The sequence below is a fragment of the Hevea brasiliensis genome, chromosome 10, assembly GCF_030052815.1.
Source record: "Hevea brasiliensis isolate MT/VB/25A 57/8 chromosome 10, ASM3005281v1, whole genome shotgun sequence".
NCBI classification, from domain to species: domain Eukaryota; kingdom Viridiplantae; phylum Streptophyta; class Magnoliopsida; order Malpighiales; family Euphorbiaceae; genus Hevea; species Hevea brasiliensis.
This window is the reverse complement of record NC_079502.1, coordinates 4,257,236-4,277,836: the sequence shown is the minus strand read 5'-3', so window position 1 is coordinate 4,277,836 and position 20,601 is coordinate 4,257,236. Positions and strand designations below refer to the sequence as shown.

Genomic DNA, 20,601 nt, shown 5'->3' with positions numbered 1-20,601 from the left:
CCTAAATAATTTATCTTCAACATGGTGCAAAAGACATTAAATGCCCGTTGGCATTGTGGTTTAAGGGGAAAAAAACACTTTTTCAAAAAAATATATATATTTTAGATGTTATTAAAAAAAATCGTTTATTAAAAAGTTATTTTATTATTTTAATGTTTTTGTGATAAAACTTATCAATTTTAATTTTAAATAATTTTTTAATATTTTCTTATTAATTTATTTAAAAAACTATTTTTCTTAACAATAATTCTAATAGCAATATCAAACAGATCCTAAACAGAGAACGTTCAAATTCTACAACATTTAACGATACCACCTACACCTAAGAAAAGTGCATTGACAACCCTTCATGCAGCACTTCGATCATGTACATTCAGTGTGACTACTTATAATTCAATGTTCCAAGGCAATTCAATAGAATAATAATAATAATAATAATAATAATAATAATAATAATAATTTATTTCCAAGTGATTTACAACTTCCTCCTCTACTCCAAAATCACCACAAAAAAAAACGGAGTCCCAAGCCACTAGGGAGCAATACAGTGGAAGAAAATGAAGCCTCTACTTACACTAGTAAAAGACATACAAATCCAAAGTGGCTTAGTAGCTTTCAATGTTCCTGCTGAGAGAAAAATTGATAAGATTCCGTAGTATTGCAATTTACAAGGCATAGAGCCTAGGTGGGTGGTTTTTCCTCCTCACCCCCACTATCCCATTTCTGTGCCTTCTTTGAGGACAAAAATGGCCATCTAATATTCTCTAAACATGTTATCACAGGATACAGGCATTCTTGTTAATTCTTACAGATCCTGAACATCAATAATGTAGCAAGAAAAAAAAATTGCTCAAGAAATCACTATCCAATCTGAACAATTCTTACAGATCCTGAACATCACTAATGTAGAAGAAAAAAAACAATTGGTCACCCATCTGCAATGTTTAAAAGCATCGATCAGGAATATAGATATCAATTTCATAATAATAATCACCTAGGTGCATGCATATTCATGCTCAATTATTAGTTTTAGAAGTCTACTGTAGAGGTATAAGACACAAAAAGGAGCCTGCATAGAAAACCTTATAGAGCAACCTCCAGCAACTCCCTCTCTGCACACTCCTTAATCCTTCTTTCAAGCTCTGGTCTAAAATGCCTTATGAGGCCCGGCACAGGCCAAGCTGCAGCATCACCCAATGTACAGATAGTGTGACCTTCAATTTGTTTTGTCACCTCTTGAAGCATATCTATCTCTTCCTACTTTGCATTCCCAACCTTCAACCTTTCCATGATCATCCAGAGCCACCCCGTCCCCTCCCTGCATGGAGTGCGCTACCCACAGCTCTCGTGCTTGTAGAAGTATGACAACCTAGCAATTGCATCCACAACATCAGTAGATTTATCCATCACAATCACAGCTGCAGTCCCCAGCCCTGACTGGACAGCCTTAAGTGCATCATAATCCATTAGCACATCATCACATATATGCTTGGGAATCAATGGGACAGAAGAACCCCTGGTATTACTGCAAGTAGATTATCCCATCCACCTTGAACACCTCCACAGTGCCTCTCTATTAACTCTTTGAGAGAAATACTCATCTCCTCTTCAACTGTGCAAGGTTTATTCACATGACCTGAGACACAAAACAATTTTGTCCCAGAATTGTTCTTCCTGCCAAAACTAGCAAACCACTCTGGTCCATGCCTCAAAATGGTGGGAGAGACCGCCACTGTTTCCACATTTGTAACAGTGGTTGGACAGCCATACAGCCCCGCATTGGCTGGGAAGGGAGGCTTCAGCCTTGGTTTCCCTTGTTTTCCTTCCAGGCTTTCTAAAAGTGCAGTCTCTTCACCACAAAGATAAGCACCAGCACCATAGTGGATATGAACATCAAAATCATAGCCAGAACCACATGCATCCTTGCCCAACAACCCAGCTTCATAAGCTTCTTTTCATGCTCTTTCCAGGTTTTTACCTTCATTCACATATTCATCCCTAATGTAGATATATGCAGCAGAGGCTCTCATTCCCAACCCAGCAATTAAGCAGCCCTCTAACAGCTTGTGTGGATCATGGCGCATAATTTCTCTATCTTTGCAAGTTGCAGGTTCACTTTCATCAGCATTAACCACGAGGTAGGAGGGATGTCCATCAGATATTTTTGGCATGAATGACCATTTGAGGCCAGAGGGGAAACCAGCACCACCACGTCCCCGGAGGCCAGACTTCTTGACTTCATTAACAATCCAACCAGCAGCCTTGAGTACCTAGTCTTTTGTTCTATACCAGTCTCCCCGCTTCATGGCACCTTTGAGAAAAGGGTCATGCAACCCATACAAGTTGGTAAAAATCCGGTCCTCATCTTTTAATCCACCAAAATGGGTTTTCTCTGGAGGTGTAGGAGGTGGTGGAGGCTGTGGACTTCCAGCGTTTGCAGCTTGGGTGCTGAATGATCTGAAACCTATATCCCCCTTATCACTAAGCTCTTTGCAAGGTAAAAATGCTCCTAATGGGTGCCTGTAAGAAAAATTGTTTATTAATTCCAAACTACATTTAGTCATTTAGAATCCACAACGTACTATCCCATTAAATTGTTTTTTCTTCAAAATTCATAATATAACTGAACAAATATAGCTTCCATGAAATGATAAAAAGGTTAAGGACACAAGTACAACTGCAAAATTAGCAAAGTTGATGCAATGGCAAAGTGTTATGGTGGTGAAAGAGTATGAATTTATGATTGAACTACAGTGAGATTTCATAATTTCTAGTGAAAGACGCATAGCCCATTGCAACCACAAACCAAGAAGATTAAAACAAAAAAAAAAAAAAAAATACGAGTAACCTTTCATTTCTTTCCAGATTACGAATTCAGAAAGTTTCATCTCATACAAACCCAACAAAAACTTTACAAAGAGATATAGCTCTTATTCATCTAAGTTGAAATTGGAAACTCACAACCTTTTTCCTGAATACCTCAAGCATTAACATGCAAAACCATAACACAGAAGAAGCACAAACAAATTATATCTTCGAATATAATTAAACAAGAAAATTGATTGAAATGGATCCAAACGAAAAAAAAAAACTGAAAATGAAACGAAATTGTAAATAATCCTAACGCGTTGACAGAGGAGAGTGATAGCGTACCATAGCGAGAAACGTCACTTATTAGCTTTTGCTATTCGGCGATTCAGCTAAATCGAGAAAAGCAACAGAGAAGACACGGAATAAGAAGGTGAAGAATGAAGACTCAAGTTCGCTACTCTTTTGGAGCTGGATTATTCAAATTGGACGGTGATGATCATCTAATGCATGATGAAAGATTGAGCGTGCTTGTGATGATCATGGGTAACACGCAGAGCTACGTCCGTGTCGCCGTCGATACAAAGCGAACGGTTCACAGAGCTGCATGCTACGGTGCGTTTTAATCCTGGGCTAGGCTTAGCTTATGGGACTGTAATCGGACTTTGTCCACAAATCAAAATAATGAGAAAGAGTCCGAATATTGAAATTTAATATTTTTTTAATATTTATATATTTTAAATCATTCAAAAAAAAATTAAAGGAACAAATGATTTGCATAACATTAGAACTACATGGAATGTCGTGGCTTTATTAGGAGCATTTGTATTATTGTAAAATGATATAATTGCCGAACGCAAGAAAGAATAATGGACCTACATTACTTAGGGATCCAATGTACAGTTTGAAGAAGACAACAATGGAGGATGAGAGACTGAAATCCACCCTGTGCTGGCCCATTGCTTGTTTTGAGTGCCTCAGTTTGATAAATTTCAATAGCGGTCCTCAAAATTTAGAAATTATAATAAGATCATTCATAAATTAAAAAATATAACATAATTTTGTAAACTTTAAAATTTTTCATAATAATTTTTTTTTAATTCTCAATAATCGGTTTATAAATAAAATATTAATATGAACAATCTAAAATAGTGATAATGAGGATGATTGTTGTTATTTTTAAAGGTAAAATTTCTCTAATCAGCTATTATACATATAGTATTTTATTATCTCATACGGTTAAAATTTTTTTATGGTTAATTTATGAAGAAAATCGAGTCCTAATTAATAAAAAAAAAACTCTCATTATTATTAAATAAATTATTAATTAATAATAATTGTATACATATATATAAAAAAATTAAATTCAATGTATACTAAATTATTCTCCTTCAATATTTAAGAAAATAATAATTTAATAACTATTAGTTATCTTTTAATTACAGTACAGAGTAAGACGATAACCATAGACCATCAGTGAATAAAGTATATCTTTTACTGATCGGCCGAATTTAATAAGTTATTAACATAATCGAAATTTTTAAATTAAAATAATTAATATTATTTTTTATTTTGAATTTGTTTATAAAAAATATAGTAAAATATGATTTGTATTTTAAATTCGCATTATATTTTTAATTAATAAAATATATTTTTCTTTCCTGAAAAATTATTTTTCAATTTTTAACATGAAAATTTGGAAGTTTGAAAAATTGTGATCCCAATTCCCAAATAATGAATGCACTCATGAACATAATAATTAACACATTAAATTATGGATGAGCAATTTAGCTCTATAGACCCTAACAAGATGTTTTGGTGGATAATCATGTAGATGAAGGAAGGTAACATAATCTTTCAAGTCTTCTTAATTTTAATTTCCTTTCATCCAATCAAATACAAGAAAATCACTCTCCACCCTCCTCTTTATTATTGAAGCAAATTGAAGTAAAGAATGAAAGAGTTGGATCCATTAATGCTATACAACACTAAAACCTTGTAAAAGAGCAATTAAATCTCATGCTTTGCATATTTCCATAACTTCATTTTTTAATTGGTGGGTGTTTGAGGAAACATTTTAAATGATAAAGAATTAGAATTTTTATAAAAAATATATAAATTTCAAATATTCAAGTGTTTAATTTATAAATATTTAATAAATGAAAATATTATGATATATAATATTTTATTTATAATGAAATGTTGATTATTATGTTGATGACAAATTAATAGACAATAGTCTAATAATTAAATGTCTTTTATGATTTAGTAATTTTTCAAATTTAGTTTCATGAACTTATCTATATAATTTTGATACCTTATGATTCTATTTTAAAATTGAATCAAATTTAATAGAATTTTATTTTTTATTAATTTAAATTTTATTAAAATTTAAACTCGATATTATATTTAATTATTTTAAAAAACAACTTTAATGCTATTTAATTAAAATCCATTCTATAATTATATTTTAAAATTAATATATATTATTTTAAAAGTAATTTAAAAAAGACTCAAAAAATAATTTAATATTAATATAAATTATATAATATATATCCTAAATAATAATTTTACATATTAATAATAATAACTAAATATAATTTTATCAAATACTTAATATAAATTATATATTATTAATTATTAGTTATCATGTAACAGTTGAATCAAATGAATCTTAAAAAAAAATAATATATATATATTTAAAAAATAAATTCCAAATTATTATTCATAGCGAAAATATTAAGACAATATTAGAGTAGACCCCATCACGACGTGGTCAAACTACTTTTTTACCGTGGCTAAACCGCTCCACTCCTCTGGAAGTCCTCAAAAAAGCATTTGGTTTCCCTCCTTGTCACCTCTGTTTTTCCCTTCCCCTGCACGCCTGGCTCACCAAAGACATGACCGTGTTTGGTAACTCCGGCGCCGGAAAACAAGTCTTCCCTATCAATTACCAAGCCGAAGTTTCACAGCTTCTCGTTGACGCATCGCATCGTGATGACTTTAAGCTAGCATGCGAGTGTGTCTCCGATCCTTCTGTGGACGTGAACTTCATCGGAACGGTGAGCTTGAAGGCGAAGAGGACAGAGGTTTTACTGCGTGATGAGTTGCCACATGAAGTTCGCGTCGAATATGAGGAGTTCAAGACCGATGTCACCTCTCTGTTCCTCGCTGCTCATGCCGGAAATTTAACGCTCGTCAGGAAGTTGCTGGTAATGTAACAGACTCTCATTTGATTTGGCCTCTAGAGTTGCTTGGAGACCAAAATAAAAAATGCTGAAAATTCATCTCATTTCGTTATTAGTACTTCTATAGTGTAGATACTGATTGTGACAGTGGTTATGGTTTTTTAGCATCAACAAATTCTTAATCAAGTTGTTTGTATTATTTGGAGCTTGGAGAGATTCAATTTAATATTTTTGAATGATGATGAGTGAGTTTACTAATTAATTTCAATTATGATCAAAATGATTTGATTTAATCTGATTTAAGTAGTTCTTTGAGGAAGGGAATATGTATGACACAGAGAATATTTTGTTTGATATCTTTAGAGATTGTGTGACGTTTGCAGATTTTCTTATCTTTTCCTTTTACATCTATCGTGAAGCTTATTTACATATCTCCTGCTTTGGATACTTTGAATGACTGAATCTGCCTCCACGTATTCAACTAATAAGATCTGATACTGTTCACTTCTAGAAGGTGATCAGAATTCTAGCATCAGATGGCTCATCTAGAATTTGGGTTGGATGATTGGCAGTTGATGATAGAGTATGCCTTCTAGTTCTAGTATGCGCTACCCAAGCGGGTGAGATCATATATTTGAAGGATTTTTTCTTTTTTTGCATTTTTATGGTAATTTAGGCGATATTATGATGTAATTATACAAAGAAATAGAGTTTTGCACTCTTGACTTGATTTATAGTTTTTAATTTATGAAAAAAATGTATGAAAGTTTCCTGGAGACTGATCTTGTGTTCTTCTTAATTTGTGGTTTTTCTCCAAGCTAGAAACAGGATAAAGAGCAAAAACTTTTAAATTACAATGTTGTTTCTTGATACAAGTAAGGTTTGGCATGTTTGTGTGGCAGAGCGTCGGAGCCAATGTGAATCAGAAATTGTTTCGGGGCTATGCCACAACTGCAGCAGTAAGGGAAGGGCATTTGAATGTATTAGAGGTGCTTGTGAAAGCTGGGTGTTGTCCCAAAAATAGTCCAAGAGGAGGGTGAATTGGACTTTAACAATTTTTCGGCCCTTGCTTGTAGCCTAATGAAAAATTGTGGCTTTGTTCAACTAATTGTGTCTCTATATATAATGAAAATAATATGTGCTTCAACAATGTGTTCCTAAGTTGCAATTCAACCCTCAATCAATGTATATGGCAATATCTAACAAGGCATGCATCATACAATATACAATTAATTTCTCAAGTCACTCAATATGTTCTCAAATTTATCAATTCAATCTTATTTAAACAACATTCAATATCATGTATAGCAAGTAAAATTTAAATTGCACAAAATTAAGGAGGTCAAGGTTAGAGAGATCAAACACAACGATTTTTATAGTGGTTCGGCTTAACTAGCCTACATCCACTCTCTCAAAGAACCCTCTTTGAGTCTTCTCTCCACTATTTGCTCTTTTGAAGGCAAGAGACCAAAAGCCCTTTACAACTTTTCAACACCAAGCTTTTACCAAGGTAGCTTGAAACCTTCACAAGTGCTATCTCAAGCACTTACTCTCTCAAGCTTCAATAGGTGCTTGTACAACCTCTCTTAAATGCAATTCAATGTTTCAACACTCACTCTTACTCAATACAAATCAAACTATAAAGAAGAGATGAGTTGATTTGCCAATGGTAGCTCAAAATCTTTAAAGCTCTTGAATGAAAGCAATAAATGAAAAATCAATGTTGGAGTTTAAATGTAAGCTTTCATCAAACTAAAATGAAGTAAGGAAGGTGTATTTATAGTCCCAAATCATTTTAGACCGTTTGAAATCCCTTTGGAACGTTATACACACTGCCCAAGACAAAATGGCCGTTATTTTATCCTTTTGTGCGAAGTTGAGCAGCTCTGAACAATTAGCAAACTAATGAAATAATGGTAGCAGCCAGTAAACTGGTTAGTAAACTAATGTTTTTAGCAAACCGAAAATTTTAGCAAACCGAAAATTTTAGCAAACCAGTTAACAAACTAAGTCAACAGCTGCATGTCTCAACTTGCAATGTAAAATGATTTCGACCTTAAAAAATGTTTCAATAGTAGTGTCCAAGGTCATGATGAGAAAAAGTAATCAGAAATTAAAATTTTATTTTTGAGCTCCATATGACTAAATTCTCATACATTCTATTTACAAAAGATCTAAGACTCAATCTCAAACACTATGCCTTTCATACCTTTTCTTTGAGTCTTGGCTTCCATAGTCTTATTCTTTTCTCATTTTGGATTTGTCTTGAAATGCCTTTGAGTATCCTTTTTCCTTAGATACAACTTGAAAGGTTCTTTATGCATAAGACAAAGAATCTACACATCACTTTGAAGTTGGGTTAGATAGATTCTCTTTGAGTTTTGTTATCATCAAAATCAATGCTCATTTTGAGCTACACGGGATCAACAATCTCCCCCTTTTTGATGATGACAAAACTCAACTGAATCAACAATCAAAAATAAAAGTGTGTGAAAGTTTATGTGAGTATGTAAATCCAAGTATAGTATACCGAAAATGCTCCCCCTAAATATATGCACATAATTTCCAGGAAATCTATTTTCTGTATATAAGCTCCCCCTGAGTTTATGCTATAAACACAAGTATGAACACATTCATTTCAACACATTCATGTCCATTAACACAAGTATCAACACATTCATGTCCATCAACACATTCATGTCCATCCTATAAACACATATTCACACACATGTTCACATATCCATATCCATCATCCTATTCTCCCCCTTTTTGTCATCAATCAAAAAGGAAACAGGAGAAAATAACCCAAAAAGAATCATGTTAGCCCAAAGTTAAACGCAGTAAGGTAAACAGTAGCAAACTAAAAACCAATATTAGCAAACAAACTAGTAAACTAATAATGCAGATAGTAAACTAAAAATCCAGATGAGATGCTATTTAAGTCTTTTACTTCTGCAAGTGGATTTTGAAGGCACCATTTTCTTCCTAGGGAGTTTAATAACAGGAGGCGAAGGTGCTTGGTCAGCCACTTGATCATCTTTCTTGGGCTCATCTTCTTCAGATGGTGGTTCAAGAGCAGCAGCTAATGTCTGATATGGATTTGACATGGTTGACTTGTACCTTTTCTTACCTTTCTTGGCTGCAGGGGCAGCAGCTGCAGATAGCTGAGTTTGAGCACTAGCTTGGTGATCTTTTAAAGAAGTTTCCTGGTGCTGCGTAGGAACAGCAGCAGTCTCAACTGGTGGTGCAGGTGGAGGTTCAACAGGCAGCTCTCTTTCAGGTTCTACAACCTTTTCAATAGCATGCTCAGTAGGTACATCAGCTGCGAGGCCAATTTCAGGTTCAATGACCTGTTCAGTAGCATGCTCAACAGGAGCTTCTACTGCAGGTTCAAGCTCAGGTTCAGCTACTTGGTCACTTTCATGTGCCATAGCATCAGGAGACTCACCAACCTTATTGCTTTCACCCTTATCAGCAGAGACTTGGGTAGCAGCCTCAACTTTAGTTGGAACACCAGTTTCCTTGGCCTGCTGAAGATCCATAATCAGCCTCTTTAACTCCTCATTTTGAGTGAGCAGGTGACTCACTTTATAGTCAACCACATCCACAAATTTTCTGAGAATGTCAAGGGACTGATTTGTTGAACTAAAATGTTCATTAACAGTAGCTTTTATCCCTTGAATTTCACTCAAAAATTCACTAGCAGATTCAGAATCAACCTTAGCAGAGGAGGAACCACCCTTTTCAAATCTTTTCTTTCTCCCATCAGTATCTGAATGTATTTCTCTAAGCACTATCAAATCAGTTCTAGAGCTTTCCTTAGAAACATTCACATGTAGCTCTTTAAACACAGCAGACAGAAGATGTGCATACGGCAATTTTCCAATCCCATAAGCTTTGCACATGTTTTTGAAAATTAAATAGGCTAAATTCATCCTAACTTTATTCACAATGTGCCACATAATACACATGTCCAAGTGACTCAAATAACCATAACTACCAGATTTAGGACAGAAAATGTAGTTCACCATACTGTGAATGATTTTGATATGTTGGAGGGCTTTTGTACTGGTGGATTTTTCATTTGCGGCAGTGTTAACAGGGAATACCTCGTTTTCAAACTCAACCAAATTGAATCCTGCCACCCTAGCAACATCCTTATGTGTGGAAATTTTATTTCCATCATTGGGCAATTTCAAAGCCGTGGCTATCAGTTCAACAGAAACACCATATGTACTGTTATTCAAAATCACTTCAAATCTGTCCTTATCATCAACAGTTCTCATGGTTCTATAAAACTCTTGAACAAGCCTAGGGTAATACTCATTTGCACATTCACACACATCCAACCATCCTTGAAACTCAAAAAGCTCTTTGAATTGAAAGTTTACCTGATTAAAGTACTCCCATTTGATGAATTTGCAATCCAACAGTGCTTTATCCACTGGGCCTGTAGATTTTACGGCACGCATTTTTCGTTGGGTATCCAACCCGGACTTCTGCCGTTTCTTTTTCTGTTCTGGCGTCGTTTTAGTGGGTTTGACACCCTTGGATGGATTTGAAGACTCACTAGCTGATTTCGAGGCAGGTAAGGTTTTCTTCCCTTTCATTTTCTTTCGCAATGTGGCGACAGGGACATCGTCGGATGCTGACGAGGAAGACGAAGCAGTCGCAGAAACAAGGGACTTTCGTTTGGTGCGAGCCATTAAAACAAAATGAAATCTGATAATGGCGTTTCGGTGAGTGAAGAGTGGAAGAGGAAAGGAGAGTTGAGATATTTGGTGGGTTAGGGTATGTTTTGCCGGAAAGAGAGAATGGGTGTGTTTTGGGAGGTGTCGGGAATCGATACAGAGGAGAGAGAGAAAGCGTGGGGGTTTCGTGTGGCAGAGGGTTTAAGTCCTCTTGAGTCCCGCGCTTTTCATTTTCACTGTACTTTCAACTGAACCTGTTTTCCTTTTTTTTTTATTTTATTTTGTATTTCAAACAAGTCTATCTATCCCTATATGCATAAATAAACATTTCTACATGTCTGACACAGCACTGAGAATGTGATATCGAATGTGAAAAGATAAATGCATTAGTGGACACGCAGAAAATTTCAAGAACAATCACCTTTCGGTTTGAAATTTGAACAGTACACGATATAGCAAACTAATTTTAGTCACGCAATATTAGCATACAACATAGTAAACTAATTTTACGAGTACACAAACAAGTTAGCTAATATCTTCAGAAATTTCTTAGCAAACTTTATATCACAGCAGATCACTCACGCATTAAATAAGATGTAAAAACATGAAATTATTATGATTTAAATTTTAAGCAAGTGGTTCACACATACCAATTTCCCTTCTAATTCTACAAAAGGTTTCTTCATTAAGAGGTTTTGTAAAAATGTCAGCAAGTTGATTTTCAGAGGCAACAAACTCTATTTTGATATTTCCATTTTGAACATGATCTCTAATAAAATGATGTCTAATCTCAATATGTTTAGTTCTTGAATGTTGGACTGGATTTTTGATCAAGTTTATGGCACTTGTGTTGTCACACCTAATTGGAACAAGATTATATTTTAAACCAAAATCTTCCAATTGTTGTTTCATCCATAAGATTTGAGCAACACAACTACCAGCAGCTATATATTCTGCCTCAGCTGTAGATAAAGCTACTGAAGTTTGTTTCTTACTGTGCCAAGAAACTAGTGCAAGACCAAGAAATTGACAAGTACCTGAAGTACTTTTTCTATCCAGTCTACTTCCAGCAAAATCAGAGTCACTATAGCCAACAAGATTAAATGATTCACATTTTGGATACCATAAACCAATTGATTGTGAGCCAATGAGATATCTAAAAATCCTTTTAACTGCACTTAGATGGGATTCTTTTGGACATGATTGAAATCTTGCACACAAGCAAACACTAAAGTGTATGTCTGGCCTAGATGCGATAAGATACAAAAGAGAGCCAATCATACCTCTATAAAGCTTGGTATCTACTTCTTTACCTTTTTCATCACTGTCCATTTTAATTATTGAACTCATAGGAGTGCCCATGCTCTTCAAATCTTCCATCTTAAATTTCTTTAGCATATCCTTGATGTACTTTGATTGATTTATGAAGATGCCATCTTTCATTTGCTTAATTTGAAGTCCAAGGAAGAATGTGAGCTCACCCATCATGCTAATTTCAAATTCATTTTGCATAATCTTAGAAAATTTCTTGCAAAGAGATTCGTTAGTAGCACCAAAAATTATATCATCAACATAAATTTGCACAATGAGCATATCACTATGATGCTTCTTAACAAAAAGTGTTGTATCCACTTTGCCTCTTTGAAAATCATTTTGTAAGAGAAATTTACTAAGCCTTTCATACCATGCTCTAGGAGCTTGCTTTAAACCATATAAAACTTTAGTAAGTTTATAAACATGATTTGGATGCTCATGATTTTCAAGGCCTGGAGGTTGTGCAACATACACTTCCTCATCAATATAACCATTTAAAAATGCACTTTTGACATCCATTTGATAAAGCATAAAATCCTTGTAACATGCAAAGGCACACAACATTCTAATAGCTTCAATTCTAGCAACCGGAGTAAAGGTTTCATCAAAATCAATCCCTTCCTCTTGGTTGTAGCCTTGAGCTACTAGTCTAGCTTTGTTTCTAACAACATTGCCTTTTTCATCCATTTTGTTTCTAAAAACCCATTTAGTACCAATAATTGAATGATTCTTTGGTTTAAGCACTAAATTCCAAACTTTATTTCTCTCAAATTGATTTAGTTCTTCTTGCATGGCAAGAATCCAACTTTCATCATTTTGAGCATCTTCAAAACATTTAGGTTCAATTTGTGAAACAAAAGCAACATTACCAAAATATCTTCTCAATTGTGCTCTAGTCATCATCCTTTAAGATGGATCATCAATAATGTCTTCTTGAGGATGATTTCTATGGAATCTCCATTCTTTAGGTAAGTCTTCATGTTGAGGCTCATTTACTTGTAATTCTTCCAAATTTGGCATTTCTTCATTGATTTGATCTTCATTGGCATCATGGACATCTATTGTAGTTTCTCCTTGAGTTTCCTCATCTTTGTCATCAACTTGTTCCATTTCTTGACTTGATATTATATTTTCTTTTCCAAAAACCTGCTCCTTATTATCATCACAAGCATTTTTCCTTCTAATAGAAGGGTTATTCTCATCAAACAAAACATGAATAGTTTCCTCAATAACCAAAGTTCTTCTATTGAACACTCTATAGGCTTTACTCTTTGTTGAATACCCAATAAAGATTCCTTCATCAGATTTAGCATCAAATTTCTTTAAGTTATCCTTCTTGTTATTTAAAATATAGCACTTACAACCAAATGCTTTGAAATATGAGATATTTGGTTTTCTTCCTTTCCAAAGCTCATAGGGGGTCTTTTTCAAAATTGGTCTAATCAAAACTCTATTCAACACATAGCAAGATGTATTAACAGCTTCAGCCCAAAAGTACTTTGGCAAATTATTTTCACTCAACATAGTTCTAGTCATTTCTTGCAAAGTCCTATTTTTCCTTTCTACTACCCCATTTTGTTGTGGTGTTCTAGGAGCTGAAAAATTATGGTTGATTCCATATTTATCACAATATTTCTCAAATAAATGATTTTCAAATTCAGTTCCATGGTCACTTCTTATAGATGAGATGCAAAAGCCTTTTTCATTTTGAACCATTTTACTAAAAGAGGTGAATTTTTCAAAAGTTTCATCTTTGTGAGCAAGGAAAAATGTCCATGTATATCTTGAATAGTCATCAACAATAACTGAAGCATATAATTTTCCACCAAGACTAGTAGGAGTTACGGGTCCAAATAAATCAAGATGAAGCAATTCTAGTGGCCTAGTGGTAGACACAATATTTTTGGATTTAAAAGATGCTCTAGTATGCTTTCCTAGTGCACATGCTCTACATTGAAATTCATTTTCATAATTAATCTTAGGAAGACCATTAACAAGTTCTTTCTTAGACAATTTTGAGAGTGTATGCATGCTTGCATGACCCAGTCTTCTATGCCACAAATAACTAGAGTTATCAAGAGATACTAGACATGTACTATGATTAGTTTCAAAATTATTCATGTCAAGCAAGTAAATATTATTGGATCTATTTGCAATGAACAACGTGTCATTATCTAAGTTATTGATTGTACATAGAGAAGAAGTAAATTTTACCTCAAAACCTTTATCACACAGTTGGCTTACACTTAGCAAGTTGTATTTCAAACCTTCAACAAGTGACACATCCTCAATGCAGGGTTTAGTTCCAATTGTGCCATTTCCAATTATTTTTCCTTTTCCTTTATCTCCAAATTTTACATATCCTCCATCTTTCATTGTAATTTCTGAAAACTTGTCCTTCTCACCAGTCATGTGCTTTGAACAACCACTATCTATATACCATTTATCATTTTCCTTTATCCCTTTGAAACAAACCTGAAATTTAATCATTAAGCTTTAGGTACCCAAGCAACTTTGGGTCCTTGGGGGTTAGTGACCTTAGGTAAGGTTCTCTTTGGTACCCATACCTTCTTTACCTTAAGATGACCTTTCCTAAGTGCACAAGAACTAATCATATGACGTCTTTTATTGCAATAATAACATATAACAGTAGGCAAGGAAGATGTAGATGCTTTAATGAAATGATTCTTGTACTTGTCATAGTTCATGAAACCATCAAAACCAATTCCATATTTTTCATTCAAAATTCTTTGGTTTCCAAGAAGTACATCTAGAGTTTCTTTTCCTTTTGTAAATTTTGCCAAATCATTTGTCAAAGACTCTACTTTAGCTTCAAGAACTTTATTTTTCTCAATGAGCATTTCACAAATATCTTTTGAGATTTTCAACTCTAAATCTAGTTCTTTAAACATGGCAATTTGTCCTTTGTAAAATTCATTTTCTTTATACACATTGGACATGGCAATATTTTGTGATCTCAACGATTCAATCTCTAAATTCATTTTAGTGCACTTTCTCTTGTAATTTCTATACTCATCATATACTCTAGCAAATGCAAGTTCAAGTTCTTCTACATTAGGAGATTCATAAGAGTTTACCTCATTGTCACTTTCTTCTTCCTTTTGTGAACTTTTGACTTTCTCTTCAAGTGCCATCATACAAAGAAGAGCAGCCTCTTTGTCACTTGATTCATCATTTGAAGATTCTTCACTGTTACTCCATACTACTTTCATAGCTTTCTTGCTCCTATCTTCTTTTCCTTTCTTCTTTTTGAGTAATGGACATTTGGGCTTGATATGTCCAGGTTTGTGACACTCATAGCATATAATTTCTTCTTTTGAATCTCTGAAATGTTTATCCTTGGGAGTATACTTTTTCAAGAATTTCTTGTATTTGCTTCCTCCCTTCTTGAAAGCTCTTTTAAATTTTCTTGCAAGCATAACCATTTCATCATCATCATCACTAGAAGCACTTGAGTTGTCACTAGAGTCAACTTTGAATGCAACTCCTTTCTTCTTATCTTCATCCTTGTTTGACTTGAGAGCAATGCTTTTCTTCTTCTTTTGCTCATTTTCAGCTTCATCTTTCTTGTATACCATCTCATGTGCAATGAGAGAGCCAATGAGTTCATCATAAGTGAATGTTTTAAAATCCTTGGTATCTTGAATAACTGTAGTCTTTGCTTCCCAAGATTTTGGAAGTGATCTAAGAATTTTCTTCACAAGTTCAGCTTTCTCAAATCTTTTACCAAGTGCTTTGAGAAGATTTACAAGATCAGTAAACCTTGTACTCATATCTGCAATTGATTCTCTTGGCTTCATTTCAAATAGCTCATAATCTCGAATAAGAAGATTTGCTTTGGACTCTTTGACGACGTCAGTTCCTTCATAAGTGACTTCAAGCTTATCCCAAATTTCCTTAGCAGACTGACATCCTGAAACACGATTGTATTCATTAAGGTCAAGTGAGCAATGCAAAATATTGATAGCTTTAGCATTTATAGAAATTTTCTTCCAATCATTGTCATCATATTCATCTTCATGTTTTGGAACTTTTGAAGTTCCTGGACCATTCTTTTGAGGAACATGTGGACCATTTTTAATAATTCTCCATGCATCAATATCTACAGATTGTATGAAATTTCTCATTCTTACTTTCCAAAATGAATAATTAGTGCCATTGAAGAGTGGTGGTCTAGTGATTGAGTAGCCTTCAGCTAATGGTGCAGGTATACCGGCAGTATTACTAGATGAACCAGCCATTATGGATCACTCTAAGGCTGTAATACCCTAAGCAAGAGAGTCAGGCTCTGATACCAATTTGTTATCCCAAAAATAGTCCAAGAGGGGGGTGAATTGGACTTTAACAATTTTTCGGCCCTTGCTTGTAGCCTAATGAAAAATTGTGGCTTTGTTCAACTAAGTGTTTCTCTATATATAATGAAAATAATATGTGCTTCAACAATGTGTTCCTAAGTTGCAATTCAACCCTCAATCAATGTATATGGCAATATCTAACAAGGCATGCATCATACAATATACAACTAATTTCTCAAGTCACTCAATATGTTCTCAAATTTATCAATTCAATCTTATTCAAACAACATTCAATATCATGTATAGCAAGTAAAATTTAAATTGCACAAAATTAAGGAGGTCAAGGTTAGAGAGATCAAACACAACGATTTTTATAGTGGTTCGGCTTAACTAGCCTACATCCACTCTCTCAAAGAACCCTCTTTGAGTCTTCTCTCCACTATTTGCTCTTTTGAAGGCAAGAGACCAAAAGCCCTTTACAACTTTTCAACACCAAGCTTTTACCAAGGTAGCTTGAAACCTTTACAAGTGCTATCTCAAGCACTTACTCTCTCAAGCTTCAATAGGTGCTTGTACAACCTCTCTTAAATGCAATTCAATGTTTCAACACTCACTCTTATTCAATACAAATCAAACTATAAAGAAGAGATGAGTTGATTTGCCAATGGTAGCTCAAAATCTTTAAAGCTCTTGAATGAAAGCAATAAATGAAAAATCAATGTTGGAGTTCAAATGTAAGCTTTCATCAAACTAAAATGAAGTAAGGAAGGTGTATTTATAGTCCCAAATCATTTTAGACCGTTTGAAATCCTTTTGGAACGTTATACACACTGTCCAAGACAAAATGGCCGTTATTTTGTCCTTTTGTGCGAAGTTGAGCAACTCTGAACAATTAGCAAACTAATGAAATAATGGTAGCAGTCAGTAAACTGGTTAGTAAACTAATTTTTTTAGCAAACACATTAGCAAACCGAAAATTTTAGCAAACCAGTTAGCAAACTAAGTCAACAGCTGCATGTCTCAACTTGCAATGTAAAATGATTTCGACCTTAAAAAATGTTTCAATAGTAGTGTCCAAGGTCATGATGAGAAAAAGTAATCAGAAATTAAAATTTTATTTTTGAGCTCCATATGACTAAATTCTCATACATTCTATTTACAAAAGATCTAAGACTCAATCTCAAACACTATGCCTTTCATACCTTTTCTTTGAGTCTTGGCTTCCATAGTCTTGTTCTTTTCTCATTTTGGATTTGTCTTGAAATGCCTTTGAGTATCCTTTTTCCTTAGATACAACTTGAAAGGTTCTTTATGCATAAGACAAAGAATCTACACATCACTTTGAAGTTGGGTTAGATAGATTCTCTTTGAGTTTTGTTATCATCAAAATCAATGCTCATTTTGAGCTACACAGGGTCAACACTGGGGCATCTCAGGAGGCATGCGAGGAGGCTTTATTAGAGGCAAGCTCCCTGGGGTTGGCCAGGCCTGCAGAGCTGCTCATGGGGTCTGACTTGATACGCCCACAGGTTGCTGTTCGTGCGCTTGTCTCTGCTTGCTGTAGAGGGTTTGTCAATGTAGTAGACACGCTCATTAAGGTAAATACTGCAATGTATCAAAAATGCTCTCTGTTATGTATCCCATCGAATTAGTTTAATAGAATGTCTTGACTTCGGCAGTAGTTTGAGTTGAATCAGTATTCACTAATCAGAGGTTGACGATTGAAAGTCCTGTAGCATAGTGAACCTCAGATAGTTAAAATGAGAACTCTGACGCATACCCTTTTGTCCTTTATAGTTCTTCAAAGTTTTAACCAACTGAAACAATATTCACTTGGCAGACAATTTCTTCTTCTTCTTCAATGTATACCATCTCATTAAGATATCGAAGTAGCAAAATTTTGAACAAAATGAGTGCCGGATTAGAGCACTAAAGCAAATATTTCTTGTAGGGATACCATTTATTTTATCATTTGTGTTTGACTTCTTCAAATAAATAATAGGGGCAACCAAGTAGTCAGAGTATCTATATTTTCACTAGCGAAAAATTTTTTTCATCAAAGAGCATTATTTTGTGATTGCAGTGAATGATAACCCTGCCTTTGCCTTCCCTAGGGGCTAGGAGTACCCCGTATATAGACTCAATTCAGAGATCCCTATTCTTCATCAATTGATCTTGCTGATTGACTTTGACCATCTTAATTGGTGGCAGTGTGGAGTAGACGCCAATGCAATAGATAGAGTTCTGCTTCGATCTTCCAAGCCATCCCTGCATGCCAATGTTGACTGTAATGCGCTTACTGCTGCAATTGTCAGCCGACAAATATCAGTGGTTAGATTGTTGTTGCAGGTAAAAATTTGGGTGCATAATTATTGCAAAAGTCACCATAAAAGAAGGATCTAGAAACCAGTTTAGAATGGCATATAGCATGGATTGCACAGTTCTGAGATGCTGAACCACCGAATTCACGCCATCTTAGGAAATGTTTGCCTGATATTAATGCTTGACATGTGAATGCATCTTTCTATTATTGAATGGACTGAAAATGGTCCTGCAACCTATATTTGCCATCTACGGGCATGACATGACCTTATTAGGATCTTTGATCAGTTAATTCCTCAAGCATTATTACTTTTGCAGAATTACTAGATTTGCCAATTGAATTGGAAACAGGTTGGCGTCCGGATGGACACTAAGGTGAGGCTGGGAGCCTGGTCTTGGGACATGGATACAGGTGAAGAATTCCGAGTTGGTGCTGGGTTAGCCGAGGCTTATTGGGTCACTTGGTGTGCTGTGGAGTATTTTGAAGCAAGTGGTGCTATATTGCGGATGCTTCTCAGACACCTCCCCCTTAACACCCTTCACTTCGGGAGGACTCTCATCCACCACGCCATCCTATGTGACAATGCAAGAGCAGTAAAAGTGCTGCTAAACTGTGGTGCAGATAAAGAACTTCCGGTTAAAACAACTTCAAAAAAAGAGTGCCGCCCTATCCATTTAGCTGCACGGCTTGGATCAGCCAAAGTGCTTGAGCAGCTGACAGTCGGTGGCTGCAATCTCAACTCTCGAACAGATTCTGGAGAAACTGCGTTAATGATATGTGCTAGATATAAGCAAAAGGAATGTCTAAAAATCTTGGCCTCAGCTGGTGCTGATTTTGGATTGGTCAATTCAGCCGGTGAGTCTGCTAGCTTAATTGCAAGGTCAACCAAATGGGCTCTTGGCTTCCAGCAAGCAGTGATAGATGTGATTCGGGATGGGAAGAGTCTGATATCAAGCAATGTCTCAGTATTTTCTCCCTTGATGTTCGTGGTTCAAGCAAATGATATTGAAACCTTGAAACTGCTCATTGAGAAGACAGATATCAATCTTGATGAACAGGATGAAGATGGATTCTCTGCTGCTATGATAGCTGCAGCCGGAGGTCATGTGGAAGCTTTCAGGTTACTGGTTTATGCAGGGGCCAATGTAAAGCTGCAGAACAAATATGGCGAAACGGCAATCACCTTATCGGAGTTAAGCCACCACGGAGAAGCCGTCGAAAAGGTGATGCTTGATTATGCACTTGAAGAGGGACATAACTATTCCGCCGGTGTTCATGCTCTGCATCGTGCAGCGCACCGGGGCGACATAGATTTGATTTATATGTTAACTAGAAGAGGTTATGATGTGAATGCCTATGATAGTGAAGGATACACCCCGCTAATGTTAGCTGCAAGAGGAGGCCACAGCAGAGTGTGTGAGCATTTAATTTCATGTGGGGCCAGCAGTGATCTTAAGAATCCGAAAGAGGAAACTGCACTCTCGCTTGCCAGGAAGAATGGCTATGGAACTGAACCAGAGAATGTAATATTGGACGAACTTGCTAGACAACTTGTTCTGGGTGGGACTCAAGTCAAGAAGCACACCAAATGCGGCAAAGGAGCTCCACACTATAAAGTATTAAGGATGGTAGGTGCTGTTGGGTTGTTGCGGTGGGGAAAGTCAAGCAACAGAAATGTGGTTTGCAGAGGTGCTGAGGTTGGTCCCAGCCCAAAGTTCCAGTGGAATCGCCGGAGAAAACTTGATGTTGAAGACCCTGGAATGTTTCATGTAATCACTACAAAGAACAAGGAAGTGCATTTTGTGTGTGAAGGTGGAGTTGAAACGGCTGAGTTGTGGGTAAGGGGAATCAAGCTTGTGACAAGGGAAGCTATCTTTGGAACAAGAGCAGAGTGATCTGTGAATGGTGGATGAGAAGCTTTTCATGGTCTATACCCCAAGATGCTATGAAAATGCTAGCTG

The 20,601-nt window shown here is 35.4% G+C and overlaps 2 protein-coding genes and 1 pseudogene across 2 annotated transcripts; 2 read left to right on the top strand and 1 right to left on the bottom strand.

Annotated features, from left to right (window-relative positions):
• Positions 1-830: 830 nt before the first annotated feature.
• On the bottom strand, positions 831-2,988 carry LOC131169599 (NADH dehydrogenase [ubiquinone] flavoprotein 1, mitochondrial-like; annotated as a pseudogene).
• A 2,618-nt stretch (positions 2,989-5,606) lies between these two features.
• Positions 5,607-7,036, top strand: LOC131169598 (uncharacterized). The gene is made up of 2 exons (XM_058128785.1): positions 5,607-6,020; positions 6,899-7,036. Exons 1-2 carry the CDS (start codon positions 5,709-5,711, stop codon positions 7,034-7,036), a joined length of 450 nt encoding a protein of 149 aa, XP_057984768.1. The 5' UTR covers positions 5,607-5,708.
• A 10,709-nt stretch (positions 7,037-17,745) lies between these two features.
• Positions 17,746-20,550, top strand: LOC131169700 (uncharacterized). The gene is made up of 3 exons (XM_058128965.1): positions 17,746-17,915; positions 18,529-18,666; positions 18,991-20,550. The coding sequence occupies exons 1-3, from the start codon at positions 17,820-17,822 to the stop codon at positions 20,533-20,535; spliced, it is 1,779 nt and encodes a 592-aa protein (XP_057984948.1). The 5' UTR covers positions 17,746-17,819; the 3' UTR covers positions 20,536-20,550.
• Positions 20,551-20,601: the final 51 nt, after the last annotated feature.

Bases quoted from the DNA above. Each gene is read 5' to 3' on its own strand.
- LOC131169598 (XM_058128785.1), top strand. From the start codon at position 5,709: ATGACCGTGTTTGGTAACTCCGGCGCCGGAAAACAAGTCTTCCCTATC. The intron at 6,021-6,898 runs GTAATGTAACAG...TTTGTGTGGCAG, and splicing joins CGCTCGTCAGGAAGTTGCTG to AGCGTCGGAGCCAATGTGAA.
- LOC131169700 (XM_058128965.1), top strand. From the start codon at position 17,820: ATGGGGTCTGACTTGATACGCCCACAGGTTGCTGTTCGTGCGCTTGTC. The intron at 17,916-18,528 runs GTAAATACTGCA...AATTGGTGGCAG, and splicing joins TAGTAGACACGCTCATTAAG to TGTGGAGTAGACGCCAATGC. The intron at 18,667-18,990 runs GTAAAAATTTGG...AATTGGAAACAG, and splicing joins TGGTTAGATTGTTGTTGCAG to GTTGGCGTCCGGATGGACAC.